Source organism: Carassius auratus, unplaced genomic scaffold (assembly GCF_003368295.1).
Source record: "Carassius auratus strain Wakin unplaced genomic scaffold, ASM336829v1 scaf_tig00019275, whole genome shotgun sequence".
Lineage (NCBI taxonomy): Eukaryota > Metazoa > Chordata > Actinopteri > Cypriniformes > Cyprinidae > Carassius > Carassius auratus.
The window spans coordinates 1-25317 of NW_020524943.1; the positions used below are offsets into that span (position 1 = coordinate 1).

General features: G+C 36.9%; 1 protein-coding gene across 1 annotated transcript in view; it reads right to left on the reverse strand.

Annotated features, from left to right (window-relative positions):
- Positions 1–7447: 7447 nt before the first annotated feature.
- The window catches only part of LOC113076195 (cadherin-13-like), a gene marked incomplete at its 3' end in the record, with an annotated part of 145090 nt that continues 127220 nt past the window's right edge, over positions 7448–25317 (reverse strand). The window contains exon 8 of the mRNA XM_026248858.1: positions 7448–7588. Coding sequence (XP_026104643.1) covers positions 7448–7588 — 141 coding nt within the window. The remainder of the gene's footprint in view (positions 7589–25317) is intronic.

The following is a 25317-nucleotide window of genomic DNA, read 5'->3' on the forward strand; positions in this document are numbered from 1 at the left end:
TTTCACAGCTTAATGAGATTCTACAAAAATAACACTTTCCACCTTCAGCCAAATTGGGAACGCTAGGCACTCCAGAAGCTTTCAGAGAGTGAGAGTCATGTGAAGAGTTTCTCCTGATGTGAACATGGAAGATAATACCTTTTAATGCCACTGGTAATGCTTTCACTTCAGAGCCTCTCAGAATGGCAAACTGAAATGTTCTACAGTCTGACGGCCCTTCATTAGGAGTCAGAGACCCCTACAGTATTGATTATTTTGTCAGAACCTACAGCAACACAATATAAAAACATAAAAAGGGCCATCTAGATTTTTAGTGCTGATTGCAAGGGAAGGTCTGAAGAATAAAAGCATAGTTCACCCCAAAATGAAAATTCTGTAATCATTTAATAACCCTAAGGTCATTGTAAAAATGTACTCTCTTTGGTGAAACACAATCTAAGATGTCTCAAAAAATGTCTCAAAAACACTATTATTTGCAGTCTGAAACATTTTGGAAATGAGCTATGCGTAACATCAAACTTGCATAGCTAGTAGCTTGGTTTTAGGTCAAATGTAAATTATTTAAAAATAAATTATTAATAATTAAATAATTATGTTAATGTCAATACATTTCACTGTAAAACATTGTGAACCAGAATAAATATATGTGGACTAATGAACTGTGTAGACATTTAACTAAGAATATTGCACTAGCAGAGAGGTTTCATTCCTGCTTATAGAGATTTTCCTTTCTTCAGAGTTTAGATCAACCAAACACACCTGAACCTGTTAATCAACGTCTTTGGGATCACTTGAAAATTGCAGACAGGTGTACGAGAGTAGTGATGGAACTAAACACTAAACCAAATTCGAAACCTATATTTTTAATTGCAACAATTGGCCATAAATCAAGTGTAGCGTTCTCTGGCAGGTGACGTCACTCAAGTTGGATCCACATCTACCTATAGAGATAAGATGCCTATTACAGCATCCTTATATAAGGTCCTTCACTATTATCAACAGCTGTCACGCAGCTCAGTAGTTAATTACTCTCCTCCATCCCCAGTTCTTCCTCTCATCCAGTCAAGATTCAGCCTTTTGATTCCCCTTTAATTTCTAAATATGTACATTAAATTATTGAACATTATTGATATCCGCAATAAATGTTGTTTCTGTTCTGTTTACACGAGTTATCATTGCTCTCCCTGCTGTTACCAATGCTAGACTGCCTGGTTGTGCAGGGATTTCTTGCCCAGAACAGAACAATACCATGTATACATGTAGTATGAAACTAAAATTAGCATAAGTCTTGGGTAATAACATTCAAACGAATGCTGCAAAATCAGAACAAGTAAGCTTAAAGACCTGACTGAGCAACATAATTGACAAGCTCATCATTTGAAATGAAGACTGATAAACTATTGTTTTCTGCTTCTCTGATTCTGCTGAGCAGTGTTTGACTCCGGAGCATTTTTACAAATGCTAATTTGAGCAGAAAGTTCAATCTATAAAGTTATGAGAGTTATATATGTAACTGAAAGTCTCAAACAATAAGAAGCTCAACACAAATTGAGTATAAGTGCTTTCAGAAAAAACAACCATTCAGTGCACCAGATAATGAAAACAATGAGACAAATGAAAGCAAACACCCACACATCACTTCACCAGCTTTGATTTGGCCTCAACAACAGAACTATAAACATGCTTATATCTGCTAATTGAAAATTATAGTTAATAAATATTTCATTCTCTCACTCTCTGATTAGTGAAAATTAAATGTGTTGCACTAGAAAGTGTGGCTGTTACTTCTACTCTATATTCAAGAATGTCTGAATGATACATAATATCACATCTCACCTATAGGTCACTAGAATAATGGGTTTCACATCATGTAAAAACAATTATAATTCAACCCGTCTATAAACAGTATATATTAGCAGGACAATCTACACTCTCTTACTAAACTGTCTCAAGCTTACACTGAGTGGCAAATGAAGACATGATCAAATCATCATCCCTCGCCTGAATGTCTGTTCTTGATGGATATGAAAATGACATATAGATGGCAATATAACTGCAGCTCATGATGAATAAAATCACAAATGCATAAACATCCCAAAAAACTAACAAGCTGGCAAAGTGACCCGGTGCATTGAGAGACGAATATGTTGTTTTGTAAACAATTTAAAAAGCAGAGATAGAAATTAAGAGATTCCAAAGTAAATATTTGCATAATATGAAATATGCAAAACAACTATAATGTGCTCTGGTGGTTTCATTATACAAATGCAAAGACTGCTCAGTCCTGTCAAACACACTGATGAGAAATATTAATTTATATTAATGCATGATAAATATGCTGATATTAAATTTGCAGATTTGATAAAGGATTACACAGTTAGATGCTGGTTTCCTTCTCTTGGCATGTCATATTAACATATTCTGAGTAAATTAATCTTATTAATGTATAGAAAAATAATGTATAGTGGTGCTTGGACCTCAGAATTATATATATATGATATATGTCCTCGGAGAAATCAGCGTCGCCCTGGCAATCAGCGTAAAACACCTGCACGTCCTCATCGCCGGCTGATCGGGCACAGCTGCTCCCTATCAGCCTGCGCACTCTTAAGCAGCACACGCTGCACTCAAACAACTGTCTCAAATGCAACGCTGGTCTAATCCCTCTCTCATTTCTCCACAGAAAGCAGCGAGTGACCGACAGCCCACCCACTTTGGAGCATGTCAGGACACCAATGTATATATGTGTGTATATATGTATGTATGTATGTATGTATGTATGTATGTGTCAAGGACAAAGAAATGTTAATTTGGAACTTGCCAAACCAAAAGTCATTTTCAGAAATGACTTCAGTCCAATTAGTTTGAGACTCAATATTCTCCAGAGGAGCTGTAAGACAGTGAGAAGTGATGAGCCAGAAACAGTATAAAATCCAGAAAATAAGAATCCATGACCATCAATAATTGCTGGCGTAGCTCTGGGAATTGACCATGGATGGTTCTTGAAATGGGGTGCAGGGGCAGTAGGAAATGGGACATTATTTCATGTCATGGATAATATGAAGGCTAAAACTGATTTTTCTGCTGTTAACCAAACCATTTTCACCTCACACCAAGGGGTAAACTCAAGACATAACTTTGAAAAGTTGCTAAGACTAATAATGAAGAAGGAATGTTTGCAGAAGTAAAAAGGTAATTAAAAAAAATAATAATAAAATAAAAAAATTGAGGCAGAAGTAAAAAGGTTTTTTGATCCATAAACATATTGAGTGAGCTGTGGCTCTGTTTGCAGACAGTGGACAAAGTCTCAAAGCAAAGTAGTGAAGAGATATAGGGAACATCCCTTCCTTAATTTCCACTTTCCAAGGTCAAGAACCATCATAGTCAAAATGATTACAGCTCAATTACAGCATATGGTCTAATAGATCCCATGGCTCTGTTCTAACACCAAGTAAGATTATTATCTACTACTACACATAGGCAGCTCTATTCACAAATAATTACGATTTATTCTAATAATAAATGGAGATTTCCCACACGTCATCCACCATCTTAGATGGATTTTTTTCCTCCACTGAACTTATTGCAATGTAGTATGGGATTGCCTTCTTTTAAAGGACACATGCAATTCTGCTTTAAACCTTGGCCAGTCTGAAGGCAGCATAATTATGTTGACTTTGGGAGCCTACATTGGCAGCACACTAGATTTTAGAACAGATCCAATCACACAGAGTACTAGATATCCTTTTCTACATTTAAAATCACCCCAAGCATGTCTGTGAGCTGTGAGTGAGACCTTGTAAATGCAAAGTCAATTGTACAAATAAGAATAGCCGTCCATTCAGAGTCGCACCCCAAAAGTGTGCCCGATTTTTTGTTATTATCGTGTTGCGGACTTGTAGCCATCATTGTTGATGTCATTAGCATTTTGACGGAGGCAGCAGCGTGCTGTCACTGCAGGGGAGAAAGGCAGCTCAGATAAGCTGTCACTTTCCTTAAACGACAGGCGTGATAAGCCAGATCAGTGGCTGCTGCAGCACTTGGAATGGGTTCAACTGAAATAGATGCCACTTATCACAAGGTGCCAGGGTGGGCAGGCATGTACTGTACATACCTACACAGCCTCTGGCCTCTCCCTCCACGGCTCTAAGAAACAGGGAGTATGAGTCGGAGGGACCAGGGAAGACAGATATAATAGAGGGAGGATGGAGAGGTCTGCTATTATCCTAATAATACTCCCGCTGCGGGACACTGTTACATGACCCCATACATTGACCGCAGCCTAGAATTATCTCTGGGCAGACAATAATTCTCTTGTCACACACTTCAGACATTTATTCTAAAAGACGAATGCTCAGAGGTGGCCCAGATGCTAAATAGATGAAATTAACTGTGGAAAACCTGAAAACCTTAGTGCAGCTCTGGTGGCTTGTGAGAGTTTTAAAAGAAGTGCAGATCTTACGTTCATTGATCTTCCTTGATCATCTGAGGATATAATTTCAAAGGGGTAGTTTAAATTCCAATTGATTTTCACTGTGATGAGAAATTTGTAACATAAAGATCCAGATTTTAAATAAAAGATCTCTGGGAAGATGTGTCGTTGATGCAAATAAATAATACAGCTTTATTGTGTAGGCCTTGGATCCTTGGACTTTTTGGTTTTACAATAGAGTGAACTAAAGTAGGGTCTCAAACTGGAGCAGAGATGGAAACAGTTTTCTATAAGCGATCCCCTTTTTTTTAAATTAAAAAATATTAAATTCATGCATTTAGCAGACGCTTTTATCCAAAGCGACTTACAGTGCATTCAAGCTATCAACTTTTACATATCATGTGTTCCCGGGGAATCGAACCCCCAACCTTGCGCTTGCTTGCTTGCACTTTTTTTTTGCTACAACACTACTGAAAGTAAATGCACCCATTCAACTAGACCAGCTAATGAGAATAAATGACCGGATTGGGTCCACCTAGAAATGATAAACTGTGGCGATGATCATACATTTGAAGTCTGTGTGAGGAAGACTGCGCTATGATTGTACATGCCTGTCTGTGATAATGATCAAATTGAAACATCTTATTAAGAATAATTGAGGAAACGTGAGAAGGTGGTGTGTATTTCTACCCCTCTTTCCTCTCGAAATTACATTTAAAAAGAACAAATTTAAGAGTTTTGAGTTTTTTTGCACTCTTTTGCAAACTTAGTAGGAGATTACGAAGTACATTATCTCACTTATGGGTTTTATCACTGAATGATAAATGGTGAAGCAGTATGTGCTGCATAAAAAAGCCAAATATATTTAATATGAAATGCTGAATTTCAGGAATGTGTGAGGCGGAACTGCATTTGTTTAGTCTTTGAAGAAAAAGGAACAAAATAGTGATAGTTCACCCCCAAAAAATGAAAATGTAATTTTCACCCTCACATTATTCCAAACCTGACTTATTTTCTTCAGCAGAATACAAAAAAGTTAACCAAAACCACTGTTGGTAACTAAACAGTGATGATGCCTATTGACTTCCACTGTATGGGAAGAAAATAAATACTAAATGAAAAGGGGTGAGTAAATGAGGACAGAAGTTTTATATTTGGTTGAACTTATACTTTAAATCCTGAGGTTGACCTCAGCATGGTCAAGCTGGTACTTGGGTGGTTTAGCCAGAAGGCCAGTTGGCTAATAACAGCAGTCTAAGAGGAAGAGGAGGAGACATTCTGCTGATCCACTTCCACAGCTCTCTAGTCCCGTAGGGTGGACTGGTGTCAAAATGGAGGCATGCACTCAAAAAGCACCTGTGAGGAGACAGTGGACTTCCCTACTGCAGAATTTCACAGCACAGTCAAGAGTGTTTTCTAGCATGTGCAAAGAGGAGATGCTGCGGTCGACTCAGACTCTGTCAGACTGGTAAATGGAGAAAACTTATCGTGGAGAGTGCTCATTAAAAACACACTGAACACAAACACACTTGTCATTAAGGAGCAGGGTAAAGTGACATGAGAACAGATTCAGATACTCTTACAAATGTTCACTTAAATGTCACTATCTAAAGTAGTAGCTCTATTAAAGTTGTTTAATATATTGTTTTATCGTAAATAAGCATTTTATCAGTGCTGGTGAACATTAGCTCATTTAAAATCAATTTTCTCTATGCAGATCCAATTAATTTGCATAAAATCACATGTTTACTTTATGAAAATAGGTACAGGATGTAATGTTATATAATTTTAGAATGTTATACACATTTAATTTATCAATCTGGTTATTGGCTTTCATTTAAACAACTTATAGAAGAGTTGTATTTAATAACAGACAATTTCTGATCTAACCACACCATCTCCACTCATTACTAAAATTAAAAAATAAAATAAAATAAGTCCCACTAGTTAATGATGGTTAATTGAGTTCATTCAGTACGAAGAGTACATTATTTTTACAGAAAATGCTTAATTACTTTAAGGTAATAATTTTATATGCAAATTATTTTCATAGTGAACATATATTGGATTATTTGCATATACTGCAGCAACTGCCAAAGACACTAATAGGTAACCCAAATGAGTGGCCCGATCAACCAGTCCGAAAGCCCCTCTTCCAGGCACATCAGCGCATTTTGGGAATGGGTCAAGTCATGTCTCTGGCAATCTGACAACAGCCTCGGGCACTTCCTCTAAAAAAACCCATACAACTCAAAATAGGTGTCTCTGCATCAGCCTGGCATAGTTGTTTTCCCTCTGCTGGCTAGCAAAGTGCAAGTGTGCCATTTTCGGACAAATTCATCACAGGTGGGCTGAAATGGACACGCAGTTTAAGTCTGCACATACCATAAATGCAGTTTTCTTGCCCTCTGGGTTTTATACTGCTGAATGGCAGCGGTTGCCTCTGTTTGCGACTGTTTAGCAGAAGACTAATGGGAATTTTATAGCCTATAGCTATAATATATAGTAAAAAAAAAAAGACCGGCAATACCTATGATTACAACAATGCACACACAAACAATATACTCCATCCATGGACAGACCGTCATTGCCAGGGCAGGCCCTGAGAATCATAACACAATCATTTCAGACTGCAAACAGGAGGTCGCGACAGATAAGTGATCGAAAAGGACCCAGTCCGTCAGCTTTTTGTTTGAGTATTTGTGAATCACAGCTGTCACTGCAGCGCACCTGTGGTTAGAGTGATTGATGCATGGGTCTTTTTCTCGCAAGGTCATTGTATCTGAGTGAAAACCTGAGGCCCTGGTCGAGCAGGGAGGGCTTCTGTGTGTAGACGTGTGATTTGAGTGATTGACAATTGGAAATGATTGGTGAGGGCCTTCTGGACTGAGAAGTTTGAGTGTTTGTTTTCATGGTAAATGACTGCAGGTGTTAAGCTGCTTTTATGGAGCAGATCACACATAGTCAATAAATAACATTACAAAGAAAGTAAGAGGGAAAAAAGGTTCCTCCTACCAGTGAGTGTGTAAATTCAGGTGCGTGGTCGTTCCGGTCTGTGATGGTGATGGTGGCTGTTGCAGTTCCTGTCAGACCCACCTCACTTCCTGCCATGTCCTTTGCCACAATCTCTAGCTCGTACTGTGTGGTTGGAAGAGTCTGTGGACACATAAGAACACGGTTGGGAACAGACAGTAGAGCTTCAGGACAGAGGGAGTACAGTCGTGATAAGAGCTTAAGTGGCTTAATTGAAGAACAAGTAATTGTTCCACGACTGCTTTACTGCTGGTTAGACACTGTCAATATGCACTGAAAAGCACCACATACTGTTAATGAGTGCCTACGTTGTAAATTAACTGGTAAAATGGAGTAATTAAGATCTAATCAACCAATCATTTTATTGAAGTCATGGTGTCAACTCAAAAGAGTTCATCTCATCTGGCAGTTCGTCACTGGCAATTCAAACACTCAAGTCAATCGGTACAAAAAGTACATTATTGCTCATGATTGACCTGTGATCTATAAGACCGAATTATCCTTTTGTTTATTTACATTTCTTCCTGTGTAAGGCCTTCTTCAGAGGACGGTTCTGAAACAATGATAAAGGCTTCATGAGAGCGCACTGACGCTCCCTGACAGGTGCTAATCTAAATAAATGTCACGTTGCAGTCACTTTTCAAAGGTCAATTAATGCCCACATTCCCTTTCCTTCAAGGCCATGTGTTTAACCAGAATGTCAAGATGTGAGAGAAAAAGCAAGAAAGAGTGAGAGAGAGAGAGAAGGGGAGAAAAAGCACCCCCACCCCCACCTACAGTAACAGACATTAAAACTAGACTTCTTTTTTATTTGTGAAAAAACGACCTTGAATACTTTATAGAGTTGGATACTTAAACTTGTTCAAGATCCAGACCTTTTAAAATTTAAATATAATATAAATGTAAAAAAAAAAAAAAAACTATCAAGCAAAGTATATATCAGTTGTGAGCAGAATATTTCTATTGTGTCATTTCCAGTCAAGCAGTAATTATTCAAAACATTATTTAATTGTGCATATTCTGGATACATAAAATACGTCATAAATATGCAAGTATCCTTTACAAGACAAATTCTAATGTTTACATATTTTAAATGTAAGTTGAACCACAGATTGATCAACTGATTGTTTGATTTGCACCAAATGAAATAAATTACAGTGTGTGAAAAGAAAAGTTTAAGAAAGTTGTCTGGTGAAAGAGATATGCAAGACACTAATGCATTTTGTTTACTTATACAGTATTATATGCAGTAGTTTTCTTTAGAGATCGAGAAAGACAGTGGGAATTCCTGAAACTGAATTTTAAGAGAAAGGTTATTTCACAGATATTTCAGGAGAAGAAAAAAAAAATGGGCACAAACGTTTTATATATCGACTTTTATTTTATATATCGAATGGGCACAAAAGTTTTATATATTTTTTATATCGCCTGTTTTTTCTGATACAGAGGAAAGTACAGAGTGGTTGAAAAAGCTTCATATCCTTCAAACACCACCTACTCATCATATGGGAAAAAACCTTCTCCAGACCAAAAGCCCAATAATCATAAATCCAAGACAACAAGCATTTGTTAAAATAAGTCAACCCTACTGGAAAGTCATGATGGCACATTACACAGGGAGGTGCTGTTAATGCTAACATTTATTTCCTTTATTGAAATCCCACTCAGTGCAGTGTTAAGTACCACATGCTTAATAAAACTCATCCATCTGTTTCACATAAAGCCCAGGAGGCCTGTGCTGCAGTCATTTACCCATGGTGCATTGCCTTTCTGTATAAATTATGCTCGCTATCTCAGGATTCAAATGATGGCTCAGAAGTATGTCATTTCAACAAAGCTGCAATTAATAAAGGAGAAAAAAAATTACAATATATTGCAGATTTTTTAAAAGAAAATGAATGAATACGAAGAGAAAAAAGGATTAGTAAAAATATGTGCTTTGGGAGTGGGGTATCTTTTAAATTGAAATAAAAGAGGTATATACTTATTTTTTCCCCATTTTAACTACGGCATGACATTAAAAGAATCCAAATGATCCAATGAAAGTGGAAAACTCCTCTCAGAGCAGGGTTATAGTTAACTAAAAATAGAACCAAAACTAAAATCATTATATCCATATAAACATAAACTAATATAAAATAAAATATTAAACTTTTAAAAAAACATATATTTTAACATTTACTTATGTTAGCTTTTTTTTATGTAAACAAAAACAACATGAAATAATAATACATAAAACCTGTATATTCATTAATAAATTAAATAAAATACTAAATAATTACAAAAACAAATACCAGAAAAAAAACTCTAAAATTGAAATGAAAATGGAAATAAAAATAATAATAAAAAAAAAAATTCCCCATACTTTTAGAATGACATTAGATGGTAGATCATAACAGCATTTTTCAGTTAAAAGCAATGTTCATACATAAGCTGCCAAAAATCTGAACTAACCAAATTTAGACATTACATGTGAGTGTGTCTATTTTAGTGCTCCAACATGTGAAAACGCATGAAACTTCGCGCCATGTTGTTGATGTAATTCAACACTTCCAACACTGTGTAAAATAAGACAAGCTAAGAAATGCACATGAAGGTTACTTATGTGCATTGTTTAATACCACTAACGTTCAAGCTTTACACCTCATCAGACATATCAAGGTGAAATAATTAGTTTTTTAAAACCTCCATGAAGCACAGTGCTTCCTGTGACTGAGATCGGCAGGGATGGCTGTCACTGACGAATGACTCAGAACTTATTTACTGCTGATAAACAGATGGTACTTCACAGACCTGTGAGATGAAAAAAAGAAGAGAAACCCATCTGGATAAGAGGGAGGTGAGCGCAGATTAAATCTCGGTGCCGTCAAAGGCTCGCAGGAAGCTCTCGTGTAGCGCGACAACATCTTAATGAGTCTCCCATCTCTCGCGTTCACCCGCTCAAATATATCATGCCGACGCACCTGTGACCTCCTCATGTGCTTTTGAAGGTCATAAAAATACAAAACCCATGAAAAACAATCTGGAAGAGTGTTGAAACATCCCAGGTCTGCCTTTGAATGTGAAACGAGACACAATACATTAACTTCACATTGCATAATCATTGTTATTGTGCCCCAGTTATGTCAGTCATTTCACAAACTGGATCCAATGCATATGTCTTTTGAGTTTCTGTCTACTATAGATCCGTTTTATGTCAGCCGTCCAATAACAGTCATTGTAAATCAGACTAAATGCAATCAAAAGCACCTTGTGTAATAGATCAAGGCTTTTTCCATGGCCAAAGTGTGTAAGGACTTAAGAAATATAGGCTTTAGAAGATGGAGATATATGCATAGCAAGACGGAATGAGCTCTGACCCACTGAACGAGATACCGCCTCGTCTGCTTCAATAGATGTGATGTCATAATTATGCTTCTGTAGCCCCTTTTTGTCCTCTCAAGAGCTTTGAAAGAAACTGTCTGCCTTTCCCAACCTCTCAGCCTATCCACAGCTCTACCTTTCATCCCCCAAGAACATAATGAACATACAAAAGCCACAGAAGAAGCAGCTGAACTGATGAATAAAGCTCTAACCCGTTTGTCTTGTGTAGGGAATCTCTCAATCATTTTGCTGGCCACGTCTTCGTCTTCCTTGGAGTATTTCACTTTTATTCCAGCTGGCTTTCTAATTTTTCACAAGGGTTGTTTCACATAGCTTTAACTAAGTTAGAGTAAGTTGTAGATATGATTATGCCTCCTGTACATTTCACAGGCAGTTTTTAATAATAATATCTGGCTGGTTACATGGGTTTGTGTTTCCACTTAATCCCTGGAATGTTATCCTAATTTCCTTTTTTCCATATTTCTTATTACTTTTCTTTAGGTCACTGTCATCCATATCTTGAAAACTGACATTTTTAACCACTCTTTTCTCTTACGCTAAGTGTCCATTTTGCTTTTGTTGTGCTCAATGATTTCAGTACAGCACAAATTATGGTATAAAATAATAGTAAATCAACTCATCCAGTCTATATTAACACCATGGCCCTTCATTATTTTGCCTTTTACATGTAAAAGCTATTTCAGGATATTTTTAGATCTCATTAAAAATTTTATGTTGTCTTAAATTGGAATTTTAATATACATTTTTAATGTCTGTGAAATATAATTTTACATTTAGGAGCATAGAAATATAAAAGCCACTTTTACCCTTAGAATTTTTTCAGGATAAGAGTCAGATATTTATGAAAGCTAATTTCTGAATATTTTATATTTTATATATATATATATATATATATATATATATATATAAAATAAGGTTGTGAGTTGCTATCTCACCAAAAAAAAAAAAGATTTGTGACATATAAACTCAGAATTGCAATATATAAACTCACAATTCAGAATTGCAAGATTGATCTGAGCAAAAATTGCGAGATCTTGCAAATCTGATTTTTGTTTCCACCACGGAAAAAAAAATACAAATGGTGAAATTTTTCTTGCAATTGAGAGTCTATATCAACCAATTCTGACATTTTTTCTGAATTGTGAGTTTATTAATCGTGAGTTAAGATTTATAAACTTGCAATTGAGTTATAAAACTCTCTCAATTCTGACTTGCAGGTTTATATCATCCTGATGACATAACCAAATCATTCACATTTGCACATGATTTCCATGTTCATCTCAGAAAAAATGTCGGAACTACAGTCTGGGCCAAGTGAGATGGATATTAGCAGGTGACTGGCAGAGCAGCTTGCTGGATCATGGCACATTGCCTTTGGCTCGGCATCCCACTGAGCTCAGAGGGGAGTCACAATGCCAGTCAGCCTGAACATCGCACACCCATCAACTTATCACAAATTCGCTCCCCAGGAATTCCCCAGATAACAACTTGTGCACGGCGCTCACTAATGGTTGTCTAAATGTGACGATGGCTGGGTGCTGATGCAAATAAAATGAGGATGTCTTGTGAGTGGCTATGGATGGGTTGGAAGGCTGACAGTCAGGTGGTGAGATGGAAATGGAGCCAAGATGCGTGGAGTTACTCGAGAATATCTCCAGAAATTTTAATGTCAGCTGCAGTGATGATGAGCCTTTGTAGTGAATTCCTGACTGCAAATACATACACAAACAAAACAGTAAACAGAATACAATGGAGCAAAATTAAATTCAAGAGGCAACAGGGTTATGGGCCACACCAGACTTGATAAATGATTCTGCCAATACTTAAGACAGCTAGAGGCTGCTTCTGGGACTCCTGAATCTAATTTTGACACCTCACAGTAATGCATCACTTTTAGAGTGCAAAATAATCATTCTGCATTTGTATTTAATTTTTGTTTTGAGAAAATGTGCTATAAAACTATAAAACAATTATTTCTAGTCAACTACAGAAATGTAATACAATCTTTATTATAAAGTCATATTATATACCATTCAACGGTCTGGGGTCAGTACGAATGAATACACACACACACACACACACACACACACACACACACACACACACAATCTTAAATTCTGTTTGATTTACAGCTTTTAACTATGACTTTTCCCTAAATAAACTCCCAATTTGCTGCTTATTAATAGTTAATAAATTAGTTGTTAACATTAGGTATGGGGTCGGATTAAGGGATCTAGAATAAGATCCCTTAGAATAAGTTCTCATGCAGAACAACGCATTACTATGTGCTTTATAAGTACTAATAAACAGACAATACACTAGTAATATGCATGCTAATAAGAAATAGCAAGAAAAGGTCCTTAAAATAAAGTGTTACTAGATATTTAAAAAGTTACAAATAATTACTGACTTCAAATAATTACAGTTCTTTAGAATTTTCCATTCATAAAAGAATTCCATAAAAAAGGATGATGGTTTCCACAAAAATAGTAAGCAGCACAACTTTTTTTCAACATAGATTTATAGTAATAATAAGCATTTACTGAAAGATAATGTCACACTTAAGACTGGAGTGAAGAATGAGTGGTGAAAAGTCAGCTTGGCTATCACAGGACAAAATTATATAAACAGAAAATAGTCTAATTGCCAATTTGTTAAATGATACACCTAATGAACCTATTCTCTCCTACAAAAGTAGTTTTGAAGCTTCACAAATCCAGCAGAGATTTCATTTAACTTCTAGGTTCACCCCAATTTGCTTACTGTACACTGCGCTTCAATGCACACTGCTGAATGAGCTCTGGCAGCTTCACCGCGTCATCTTTTTACCATTTTCCTCACAAAGTTACGTGTGCAACCATATAGTGTTTTAGAAGTTACTGCAAAACTCTCTATGTGTTGCCTTCTTCAGCATGTCTCTCATCCCCCTAATCACTGATGACTTTAAAGCAGCAAACAGCCGTCGTATCTGATGGATCTCTTTGCGCTTGGTCGCTTGATTCATTGGACGTCCACTAATGGAGCTCAAAATTCCAGCCGTATTTTGTAAATGAATCATGAGATGGAGACTAATTGCCACTAAAAAATGAACACTAATGCATGAACAATTCCAGTGACGAAGCCACTGACACTGCAATATGCAAATATGTGTCCAATTATGATTAACGATCATCCGAGCATTGCATGTCAATTTAGGAAGCTATTCAGATTTCGCCACACACATGGCCTCGCAGAAGGATGCCGTTGCCTCCTAAAACTCCTCTCCCTTTGGCAAATACGCAGCAAGATATCGTTTCCCGCTAATGACATAACCCAATTTATTCTAGACTGAGGCTGTGCTTGAATATTAATAGAGAAGTCATTGAATGGTCTTGCGTATGGAAATACTTGTTGATGCAGCGAAAGTATTATGTGCTGCCCCGTGATAATTCTGTTGAAGAGGTGAGTGTGTGAAACAACCAACTGTGGCTGAATGATTATGGAGCCAGGATCAAAGCCTTCCCCAAAAAACAAAGCCTTAAATAGAAAGGCTACTGATGGCGTGCTGGGTCCACGCAAAAAGCGAGCTCTCCATGAAAGAGGCCGGAGGGAGCCTCATTTTATTTTTTCCCCTCATCTGTTGTCCTTTTGTCTCGATTTAGAGTGTGTTTTTTGTGTGCGCATGTGACACGGGGCATAGATTGATCTCTGGCGCTTTCCTGCCTCTGACATTTCAAACAGACGCTCTGCCCCGTGGCTCTCTCGAGTCAACATCCTGGCATCCGGAGAGACACAGAGGGGATGATGTCAACTTAAGAGCCTGGATGCAATCACCTAATATCACACACACTGCTGTTGCTGATGTGAACCAGGACAGGTATTTCCATAACAGACGTGGATAAAAGCATGAAAAAGCATGGATTGAAGACTTTGAAGGGTTTTGCATAGAAATCAGTCATTTTACCAGATGATAAAAACATGGTGACCATTAAAATATAAACTGTGGTTTTATTATAGTTTTAATGTCTCTCTCTCTCTCTTTTAGGGACTTTTATTTAAACATAATTAGAGAGAGAACAGGAATAATAGGACACAATGATATCAGCCAGACATGAATTTGCATCAGCACAGTACAGTATGTCATAGCACATGCAATAACTAAGCTATGGAAAAGTTACACAAAAACGAAATTGTGTCATCATTTACTCACCCTCATGCAAATTCAAAGCTGTAGGACCATCTTTGTTTGTGTGGAACACTAAAGAAGTGTGTTTTTTTCCCATACAATAAAAGTCAGTGATGACTAATCCTGCTTTAGATATCATTATAATTTATGTGAATAAATATATTCTCAAATATATCAAAAGAACCCTTTTTCACAATCTGGTTGGTGTTTTAGGGTGTTTTCACACTAGCACTTTTGGTGCGCACACGGGTTCGATTGACGTCAGAGTTCAGTTCGTTTGGATGATGTGAACGCTGTCTTCCGTACTCGGAAGCGCACCCGCGAACCGTACCCGAGTCCACGGTTCGGACTCAAATATTATAATATGAACACAGTTCAGCGGGGGCAGGGGAGGGGGGAGCAACCGAACTCTGGTTCGGACCAGGCAAGTGAACCAAGTGTGAAAGCACCCTTAAACTACCTTGGCTAGTTTCATGTCAAGTAACAAGTTGAAAAGATAGAAGAGTAATTTAAAAACTTGTATTAGGTTTTAGATTTGTTTGCTTTAGATAAAAACTCTAAAATGGATTCAGAATGTGCTGGACTCTGGCATGCAGAGCTTATTGGTCAACCTTCCTTTAATATTAGTGTGTGATTCTGGAATATCCTATTCAGCATCACGTCTATATGATCTGATCCCAGTGATGAATAAAAATTAAATATATATATTTTTTTTACCCGAATTAGGGTTTCATATATTTCATAAAGTTTGTTGCTGGTACATTGACCTCATTCAATTTGCCATTTGTTTATGACACATGACATTACAGTAGTTTTAAAATCTGATGGTGGCATGGATCACTTTTCAAGTTCTCTTTACAAGCAACTTTCTTTTTTTCACAACAACAACAAGATTTTAAATAAGAGTGTATTGCAAGCAGCCATTTTAACCGATAAAAACCATGTTGATTGAAAAAAAAAATACATTGAAAAATATTTGTGTGTGTGTTGTGTGTGAGAGAGAGAGAGAGAGAGAGAGAGAGAGAGGGAGAGAGAGGGAGAGAGAGGAGGAGGAGTAGGATATGAAATCAAGGGGAGAAAAGGAGAAAACAGGAAAAGGAATAATTCTTGACTGATTTGAACTTGCATCATCCACATGAGCACTTCGGCTCAATAAGCCCTTGAACTAACCAGTAAGCCACAGCTCTGACAGCAGTCAAAATGTAATGCTTCTGTGAATATGATGCAGCTAAACATTTTCAGTGCATCTTACACAGCAAGACTCAGAGGGCCCTATCTTGTACCCAGCGCAATTGACTTTGTACACCGACGCATGTGTCATTCCTATTTTGCACCCGCGCAAAGCGCGCTTTTCCCTCCACAGAAGCACGTCGCTAAACTAGTGAATGAACTTGCGCTCCCTGGGCGGTTCAGCGCAAAAAAGGAGGCGTGTTCCGGCACAAACAATCCCTGGTGCTATTTTGCTGTTCCATTAAACAATTGCGCCACTGACCAGAAAAAACCTAGTCTAAAGTCAGTGGCGCGTTGCGCGTTGTTCATTCTGCTATTTTAAGGGCGCATGCTTGACCATAATGTATAGCGTGCACAAGGCGCATACACTTTGCTCATGTAATCTACACAGATGCAACAGTTATTTTTGCAAATCATAAATTGTTACACTAAAAAAATATTAACACATGAGATGACGGAAAGCATTGTGAAATCTTGCTTACAAATTATTCAGGCTAATTGTAGTAATTAAGGATCAGACCTGTTTGCCCGATAGTGGCAAGACATATATGTATATAAGGACATCTGACAAATTTGTTTGTCCGTCAAGAACCAGGAAAAAAAAAAATCGATGAAACAATTGTGGCTATTTCCTCCCACGCCTGTTTAACCGACAATATTTTGGGTGGGTTTCTCCCATCCCCATACAACACAACTTCTCTGTCTTTCACTGCTCTTACAAGAACATCAGTCTCCTCGGCTGTGAACCGCTCCTGGCGTGCGCCTGGTAAATACGCCATAATAATAGCAATCCATAATGGAACTTGCGCACCTGCTTTTAAAGGGAATGTTGGATGACGCTCTGATTGGTTTATTTCACGTTACGCCCAAACCACACCTATGAATAATGAAGCTGCTTCAGACCAACCCATTTTAGATTTGCGCCGGGCGCAAGAGCCATTTATCCCGCCGGGAAAATAGCAACAGCGCCGAGACCCGCCCACAAAGTTACTTGCGCTTCGCGCTTTGACACTTGCGTTTCAGATCGTTAAAATAGGGCCCAGAGACTTTGGTGAAAAGTCAGAGAAATAATACATTTTACCACATGATAAAAAAAAAATGCATTTACCACTATTACAGGCTGAAAAGTAGAGAGAGGTCTGGAAGTGGTATAGGGAGATGATGTAGACATGTGATCAAGCATGTGATTATTCCACTGATGAAGTTTTGAGGACACCTTGCACTACACGAACGACTCATAACACAAATCTAACACCTAACTCAGGATGTATTTACAGAAACTCATCAACCTAATTAATGAACTCATGATAAGCAGGAGAGATGCAGAATCTTCTGACGTGTGTGGGGGTAATGTGGGTCAAGGTTGGGGTTTCGGGGGTTTGAAGAAACAGAGCGGAACAAAAAGAGCCTAGCTAATCTAATCAAGCACATCGTCCAACCACAGACTAATCGCTGTCAATTACAGTTCAGTAATGGGGAGGAAATAGTCCCTATTACACCCAGGCCTACTGATGAGATATGGGTAGAAAATGAGGAGGAGGAAGAAGGAAAGAGGGAAGGGAGGTGTTTCATCATGGCCATCAAAGCCCATCTGGGAAGTGGCAGCAGCACTTATGTTGAAGAGCACAGGTGTTGCTGTTTAACCGTTAATTAGATTAGCACAGATCAAAGGCAGATTGCCACTACTGGGGAGCAGTTACATTGCCGACAGGGGCCGGGGAGGTCTCTAAGGGACCAGGGGGCACGGATTTCTCCTATCCCAGTGATACAGAGAGATTAATATGCTTACCAAAGCTGGTTTCGGATGAGAATGAGATCAAGGCTACCTGCTTTGTGTTCTGTCATATGGGAATATATGAGCGTTAGATTCCCCTAGCCTTAACTTGGATGTTTTGCCTAACCCTAACCCAACAACATGTCACATGCAACTTTTCACTTCAAAATAAACAAAATAACTTTGTCTACATTAATGACTATGCCCAAAGATCCCCAATAACAAACAAACATGTCCTCTTCAGCAAAACCATGGTCTTTCTACTGACTTTTATAATTATACTTTATGCAAATCAGATCATGTGTTTTATCTTTGATTCAAAACTTGTAGCAGGACCCTTTCAAAACCTATAACAAAAAGACACACGCACATCTTTGAAACCCTTGGCACATATTTCTCCCTTTGTCTCTACGGGAATGCCATAGGATTCCTCTTTCTGCTGTTACACTATTGATCGCATGCGACTATAGATCCTCTGTGACAAAAGTACTGTCAACTATGTGAAGGAACTATCTTAACCCTCAGTATCCACAGGAAGGCCAATGTCTTCCTGAATCAAATGTCTGAAAAATGCACAAGTGTAACATGCCCACTCGGGTGTGGCACATAGAACGAACTTGTAAAACTCATCGGACCACAACTAGGGCAACACTTTGATGCGGAAAGCAATACTTTTTCATATGCGGTGGTATCTGTTGTTAATGTATGCTTATTTTTTATTTCATTTTATTTTTTACTTTATTTTCCTAGGCTGTTGAGATCATTTCCATCTCAATGTGTCAGCAGGTTGCAGCTGCAATCTCCACGGACAGCAACAGACGTGTGCATGTGTGTGCAAGAGGGATCTTAATGTAGATTTATACGCTGTGCAGTAGACAGGCCAGGCTTTGGCGCATTAGCTTTCATGCGGTATCTATGTCTGTTCGCCCTGACCGAGTGTGCGTGACCGCACACTACTAAAGACCCTCGCTCTCAACTCTGAAGCAAAGTGGCAAGCAGGTGTCAATGCAATCTTCTAAATACTGTATGTGACTTACTCCATCATTTTTTAATAATTTTGACCTAGAAGCACATTGAGCTGAATGCACTAAATGAAAAAGTCAAGACTTTATTATACAGTTATTATGTTTCTGTCATTTAATCGGCGGTTAAATGGGCTCTAAAGATTTCAGATGAATTTCAGCCTTCATTGTTCACCCAAAAATGGCAAATTATTTGTCAGGTAGAACCCAAAGTGTTCGGATGGCTGGTTCTGTGTCTTCATTTTTGCCTATTTCCAAGGGGGTTCCTCAAGGCTCAGTATTAGGGCCCATATTATTTTCAATTTATATAAACAAACTTTGTGAAAATCTATCGAATGCTATGTATCACTTTTATGCTGATGACACTGTTATTTACTGTACTGCATCATCTACTGCACAAGCCCTTGAGCTTTTGCAGTCTGCATTTAATACTGTTCTGAACCGTTTAAAACCGCTTAAGCTGGTCTTAAATGTACAGTAAAAAATAATAGTATTCACAAACTCAAGACAACTTCCAGTTTCTTCTTCAAGCATCTCAACTTTTGAAGGTAATGAAATTGAATTAGTTAACAATTATAAATATTTGGGTATAATCATTGATTTTAAACTATGTTTCAGAACCCATGTTAGCAATCTGGTTTCTAAGTTTAAAGCTTGGCTATATCTACAGATCAAAATCATGCTTATCCATCCGCGCTAGAGAATACCTGGTGATGGCCACACACACACACATATATATATATATATATATATATATATATATATATATATATATATATATATATATATATATATATATATATATATATATATATATATATATATATATATATATATATATATATATATAAAATATTACTTCAGGCTCGATGTGCTGCAGCGGTGATATCTATGGGTGATATGCAAACGCTAGTTGGTGCTCCAGTATATATATATGTATATATTAGGGGTGTAACGATACGCGTATTCGTATTGAACGGTACGCGGTACGCATTATGTATACCGAACGGTTCGTTGGAGTAATTAATTATATTTGAAAAAAAAAAAAAAAGAGAGAGAAAGAAATATAATGATATGCGTTCAACAAGGTAGCCCAATAACCCAAACAACGTAACAGGCAACGCCCCTGACACTCCCGAAGAAGAAAAAAACACCATCTTATATGTTTATGTTAGGCTACTCAGCAGGCGCTCGCTCACTCAGTACACGCTGAAGGCTCGTTGCAAAATAGCCAATGCGTTTAACAGACTAGAAATGAGAAGATACTCCAATAACCAACAGGTCTGGTGTTTGGGTGCACTTTGGATTCCCTTTAAGCTATAATGGTGATGGCAAGAGAGTGGTGGATAAATAAACAACGGTATGTCGCATCTGCAACATGACAGGGTACACCAGCGGGATTACAAAAAAAAAACAAAAAAAAAAACAGCGGGAATATCTGGGATATATGCGTCAGTACTATCTGGGAAAAGACGAAAAAAAGGAGAAACATGCACGCAGCAAACTATCCCTGCAGCATTTAGACACTATAGCTTACAGGGAATCCAACCCAAACACCAGACCTGTTGGTTATTTTAGGATCTTATATTTCTGGTCTGTTAAATGCATTAGACATTTTGCAACGAGCCTTCAGCGCGTGCTGAGTGAGCGAGCGCCTTAGGGGCCGTTCACATATCGTGCCTAAAAACGCATGGAAAACGCTAAGCGCGTCTTTCTCCTGAGGCGTCTGTCTCTGCTAAGCAACAATGACGTGCTCTCTCCATGAGACGCGGAAATTTCAGCGAAGGATAAATGGATTTGCAGCTCTAAAAATCGCTTGCAGTAGCTCTGCTACTGAATTTATTTCAAAATTGCAATCCATATACAACTATGATCAGCTGTTCCTTCATCTTGGCTGAGCTCTCAACGTTGTTACGGGAAAGGATGAAGCTGATTGGTTGGTTCTTGTCGCATGACCCGCGGTGCGCTTGCGGCATTCTGAAAAGTTGAGATGTTTTTACATTTTGCTGTATCTAAAACGTATCGAACCGAACCGAACCGTGAAATCAGTGTATCGTATCGAACCGAACCGTGAATTTTGTGAACCGTTACACCCCTAGTATATATATATATATATATATATATATATATATATATATATATATATATATATATATATATATATATATATATATATATATATATATATATATATATATATATATATATATATATATATATTCCTTCCATTTAAATAAGACATGATTAACGGGTTAAGTACAAATATTCAGTATTGCATATAATTGTTGTTCATATATTTAATAATTTTAGCAATATGCTAAATTTATTTCTTCAAGCTATGGACATTAAATTATTTTCCTTAGTAAGTGTAACATCAAATGACAAAATGAAATGCTATAGCGCATCAAATATACAAAAGTATCTCATTATTAAAATTTTTAGTAAGTACCTGTGAGTACACCAATATGTGACGTTTAGGGGCCTCAAAAGAAAGTCTACCATTTAAATAGTAGAATAGAAAGTGCTGGATGTGTGTGCATATCTTCACTCCATTAAACTGCAAGAGAGGTTTTACAACTGTGCCTCCCACTTGCGTGGGCTCGAAAATGCTACTGGACATAACCATAACTTGTGCAAAACTAATAATTAGGTTCATAATTACAACTATAAATATGCAGAACAGGCTTTTAACCGCTTAAAACTGCTTAAAAAAGCCAAGTTACGACCAGAATTTAACCGTTTAAATCCCTATAGGTGGTCGGGAGAAGAGTCTCCATCTCTCCCAGAAATCAGTGGGGGAAGCCTTTAGGGTATTTTAGCAAAAAAAAAATTAAATAAAAATTACAAACAACAAAACCCTGGCAGAGCTTTCCAAGATAAAAGGGTCTGAGAGAAGCCTACTCTTTTTTTGACAGTCCTCCAGCAGCAGATAGGACCCCACACTGAGTGCTAAAGTGGGCCCGCCGTCTGCAGTCTATTCCAGGCTGAGTCTCTGAGTGCAAGCCCTATTCCACCAGAGAAGAGCACACATGTTGGAAACGCTCAATCTGCTTAGGAGACGGAGTAAACAAATGGCCGGGGAAAGAGAATGAGAGACAGAGAGGCAAAGAGACAGGATGGATGGAGCTTGAGGGGATGAGAGATTTAGCTCATCATCTGGGATAAATCCATCACCCTCAGAATTCACATACGGTGTAAAGAAGGGGCTTTTTATCTCTGATTGTGAATGTGATTTGATGAAAGCACCCATCAAAGGCCTAGTCCAATAATAATGCTCTTAAAAAGAGACAGTGAGGGAAGACAACCTGTACACGCAAATAATTATGCCCAGATGCAGATTAAAATGCAAGTGCACACCTGAAAATCGAGCAATCAGTACAGGTGACTGAGCAAAGAGAATAAAGCTCTGATTAATGTTAAAAAGTTTAATTTGAAATGGCTTTCACCGCCATCGCTGCAATTCCCTCAAGGTAGGCAAAGTGTTAAAATGACAATTTCTCTGAAAAACTCCTCAGGAGAGTGTCAACAGCAAGGGTGTAATTGACAGAAAATGTCACCGTGGTTGATTACGAGCGATTTGTATCTCAGCTGAAAAGAACCAAATGTAAAAAAATTTAAATAAATCCTACCCTTGATGAGAAAATATTTAATGAAGCACCACATGCTAATGTCACGTGCACCCACCGTGCACTTTCTCCATCCAAACACATGCAAATTTCCAGAAGGGGCTCGAACAGTTTAAAAAAATTTATAAATAGAATAATTAAGATGAATATGACCCACATTTTGATTGTCATTTTTAAATACTAAATACAACATTAATATGTTAAGAGATTCAGAGGAACCTGTTAAAGGAATATATTATACAAACTCACTTTGTCTAATTTCTTTAATTTACTGTGATGTTTAATATAATATAATATAATATAATATAATATAATATAATATAATATAATATAATATAATATAATATAATATAATATAATATAATATAATATAATCATACTAACAAAAGAATGATAAAAAATAAAATATTACAATAAATAATATATCAAAATATAGAAATATTAAAATATTAACCTGAAGGTGGGAAGGACAATACTTTAGCTTTTGCTTTTTAACTTTTGTCCATAAAGTTTCATGAAAGATACATTATTGAATGTATTAATAAGATAAATACCTAAGCATTTAAACAATAAAAAATAATAACAAAAAAAATACAGTATATAAACATATTAATCAAATACCAGAGATTAACATATTACTATATTAAATGTGCAATATATAAACATAAACATAGAAATACAATAAAATATATTAAAATCAACACCAATACATTAACTTAAAGGAAATAAAATATATTATCCAAACTCATTTAGTCTACCGTCTGTAATGTGTTGGGATGATTATATTATATAATGAATAATAATAATAATAATAATAATAATAATAATAATAATTCATATGAATAATTATATAATTATAATTATTAATCACATAAATAGACAATAAATTAAAAAAGTACTAATATAATATAATACAAAAAAAGCAATAAAGATGTTTATTCAGCACAGTGAAGCCACTCCTCCACTGACATCAATAATAATAATAATAATAATAATAATAATAAATAATAATGATAATGCCTCTTATCTCTCTCCTTGCATGCCACCAAAGCGGCAGGATTATATGCCAGAGATTGAAGGCTTGACTTCCAGGGCATTGCCCACAAACTCTTTAGGACCCCAAGAAGTAGCAGTCTGTAATGCCTGTTTAGAAGCAAAACAAAATAGCCTTTCTGGGTATCTTTTGTAGGAGTGATAGCTATAAATAATAAGTAGCACAAAAATAATGGTAGTGTAGTAGCATATATGCTAAACTAGCCGGCTAAAGATCAAGTGGTATGCAAAGCCATAGAATGACTGGTTTATTTAACGATTTATAAATTAATACTGATGCATTATATCAAAAGTTTTCATCCAATATAATTGTTTAATTAGTTATTTCAGCCAATAAAATCATTTTGAAGTCCAAGAGGAATGTGTTTGTGTAAGGGACAGAAACTTTAAAGTCGCTTTGGCACAGCTGGCTGTGATATGAGGGACAAAACCACCCTCTGTGAATCTAATGAAACAGTCAAAGATGCTGTAGCCTGCTGAAGCACCTCTGGACATGACACTGCCTGGCTCCTCCGTGTTGCGTGTTGTTTTCACAAGGACTCGATTTACACAGACCAGCATACACAAACCCACAATATAAACAGATTTTAATAAAGGGAGCACTTTGGCAAGAGTCAGTCGTAAACCATCATAAACGCTTGCTGAGAGCACATGAATAACAGCTGCCATGTCTTACTTCTTGAACGGTGTCGTGTGCCAGGACGCTGTGTAAATTCACTTTCAATGATGGTAATTTTACTTCTCGTATGAAATAAACTGTTCAATCAGGGCTGTCATCAGGAGGGGATGAACAGGAATGTTGTCCAGGTGGAAATATCATATTTTCACTATGAAAACTCAGATAGTAGTCCTACCGGATAGAAGTATACCCTGCCATCATTTAGAAAATTCACATCCCAGGCACATAAATAGACTAGACTAACTAACTGAATAAATAAATACATACATAAATAAATGCATTTGCAAAGCAAAACAATAATAATAATAATAATAATAATAATAATAATAATAAATAATTTTTTTCCGTTTTCTACAAAAAATATCTAAGCCTACTTAAAACAAGATACATTTTCTTAAGAATTTTTTTCTTAAGAACTTGGCAAAGGGATGGAAACAATATATTTTTCTAGTAAATGTATCTTCTTGTTTTAAGGATGTTTAAATGCTTCACTGAAAAACAAGACAAAATTACAATAACCATCCAAAACTAAAAAAATAAAAATAACTGTGTACAGCATAAGCATCCAGTGATAAATATGCTTTTGAGTCTTTAAATGTAAGCGAGGAAAATTTCATAATGGTCCACTATTAAGGCGGTCGCACACCGGACGAGAAGTGCCGCGTCGCGCCACATGTAGGACGACTCGAGGTATCGCACACCGGACGCGCACATTCTATATGCACGAGCTCAATTTCGATGGGTGAGTTTTAGCTTCATTTATTATTATTATTTTAAATATATGATTTTAATTGATAAAAGCTTAATTGACAGGCAAATGTTACACAGGCCAATACTTTAATATTTTGCGTATGTAAAAAATATATATAAAACTATGCAGATGGCGCTCTGTGCCGCGGCAGAAATTTGAACAGCGCCG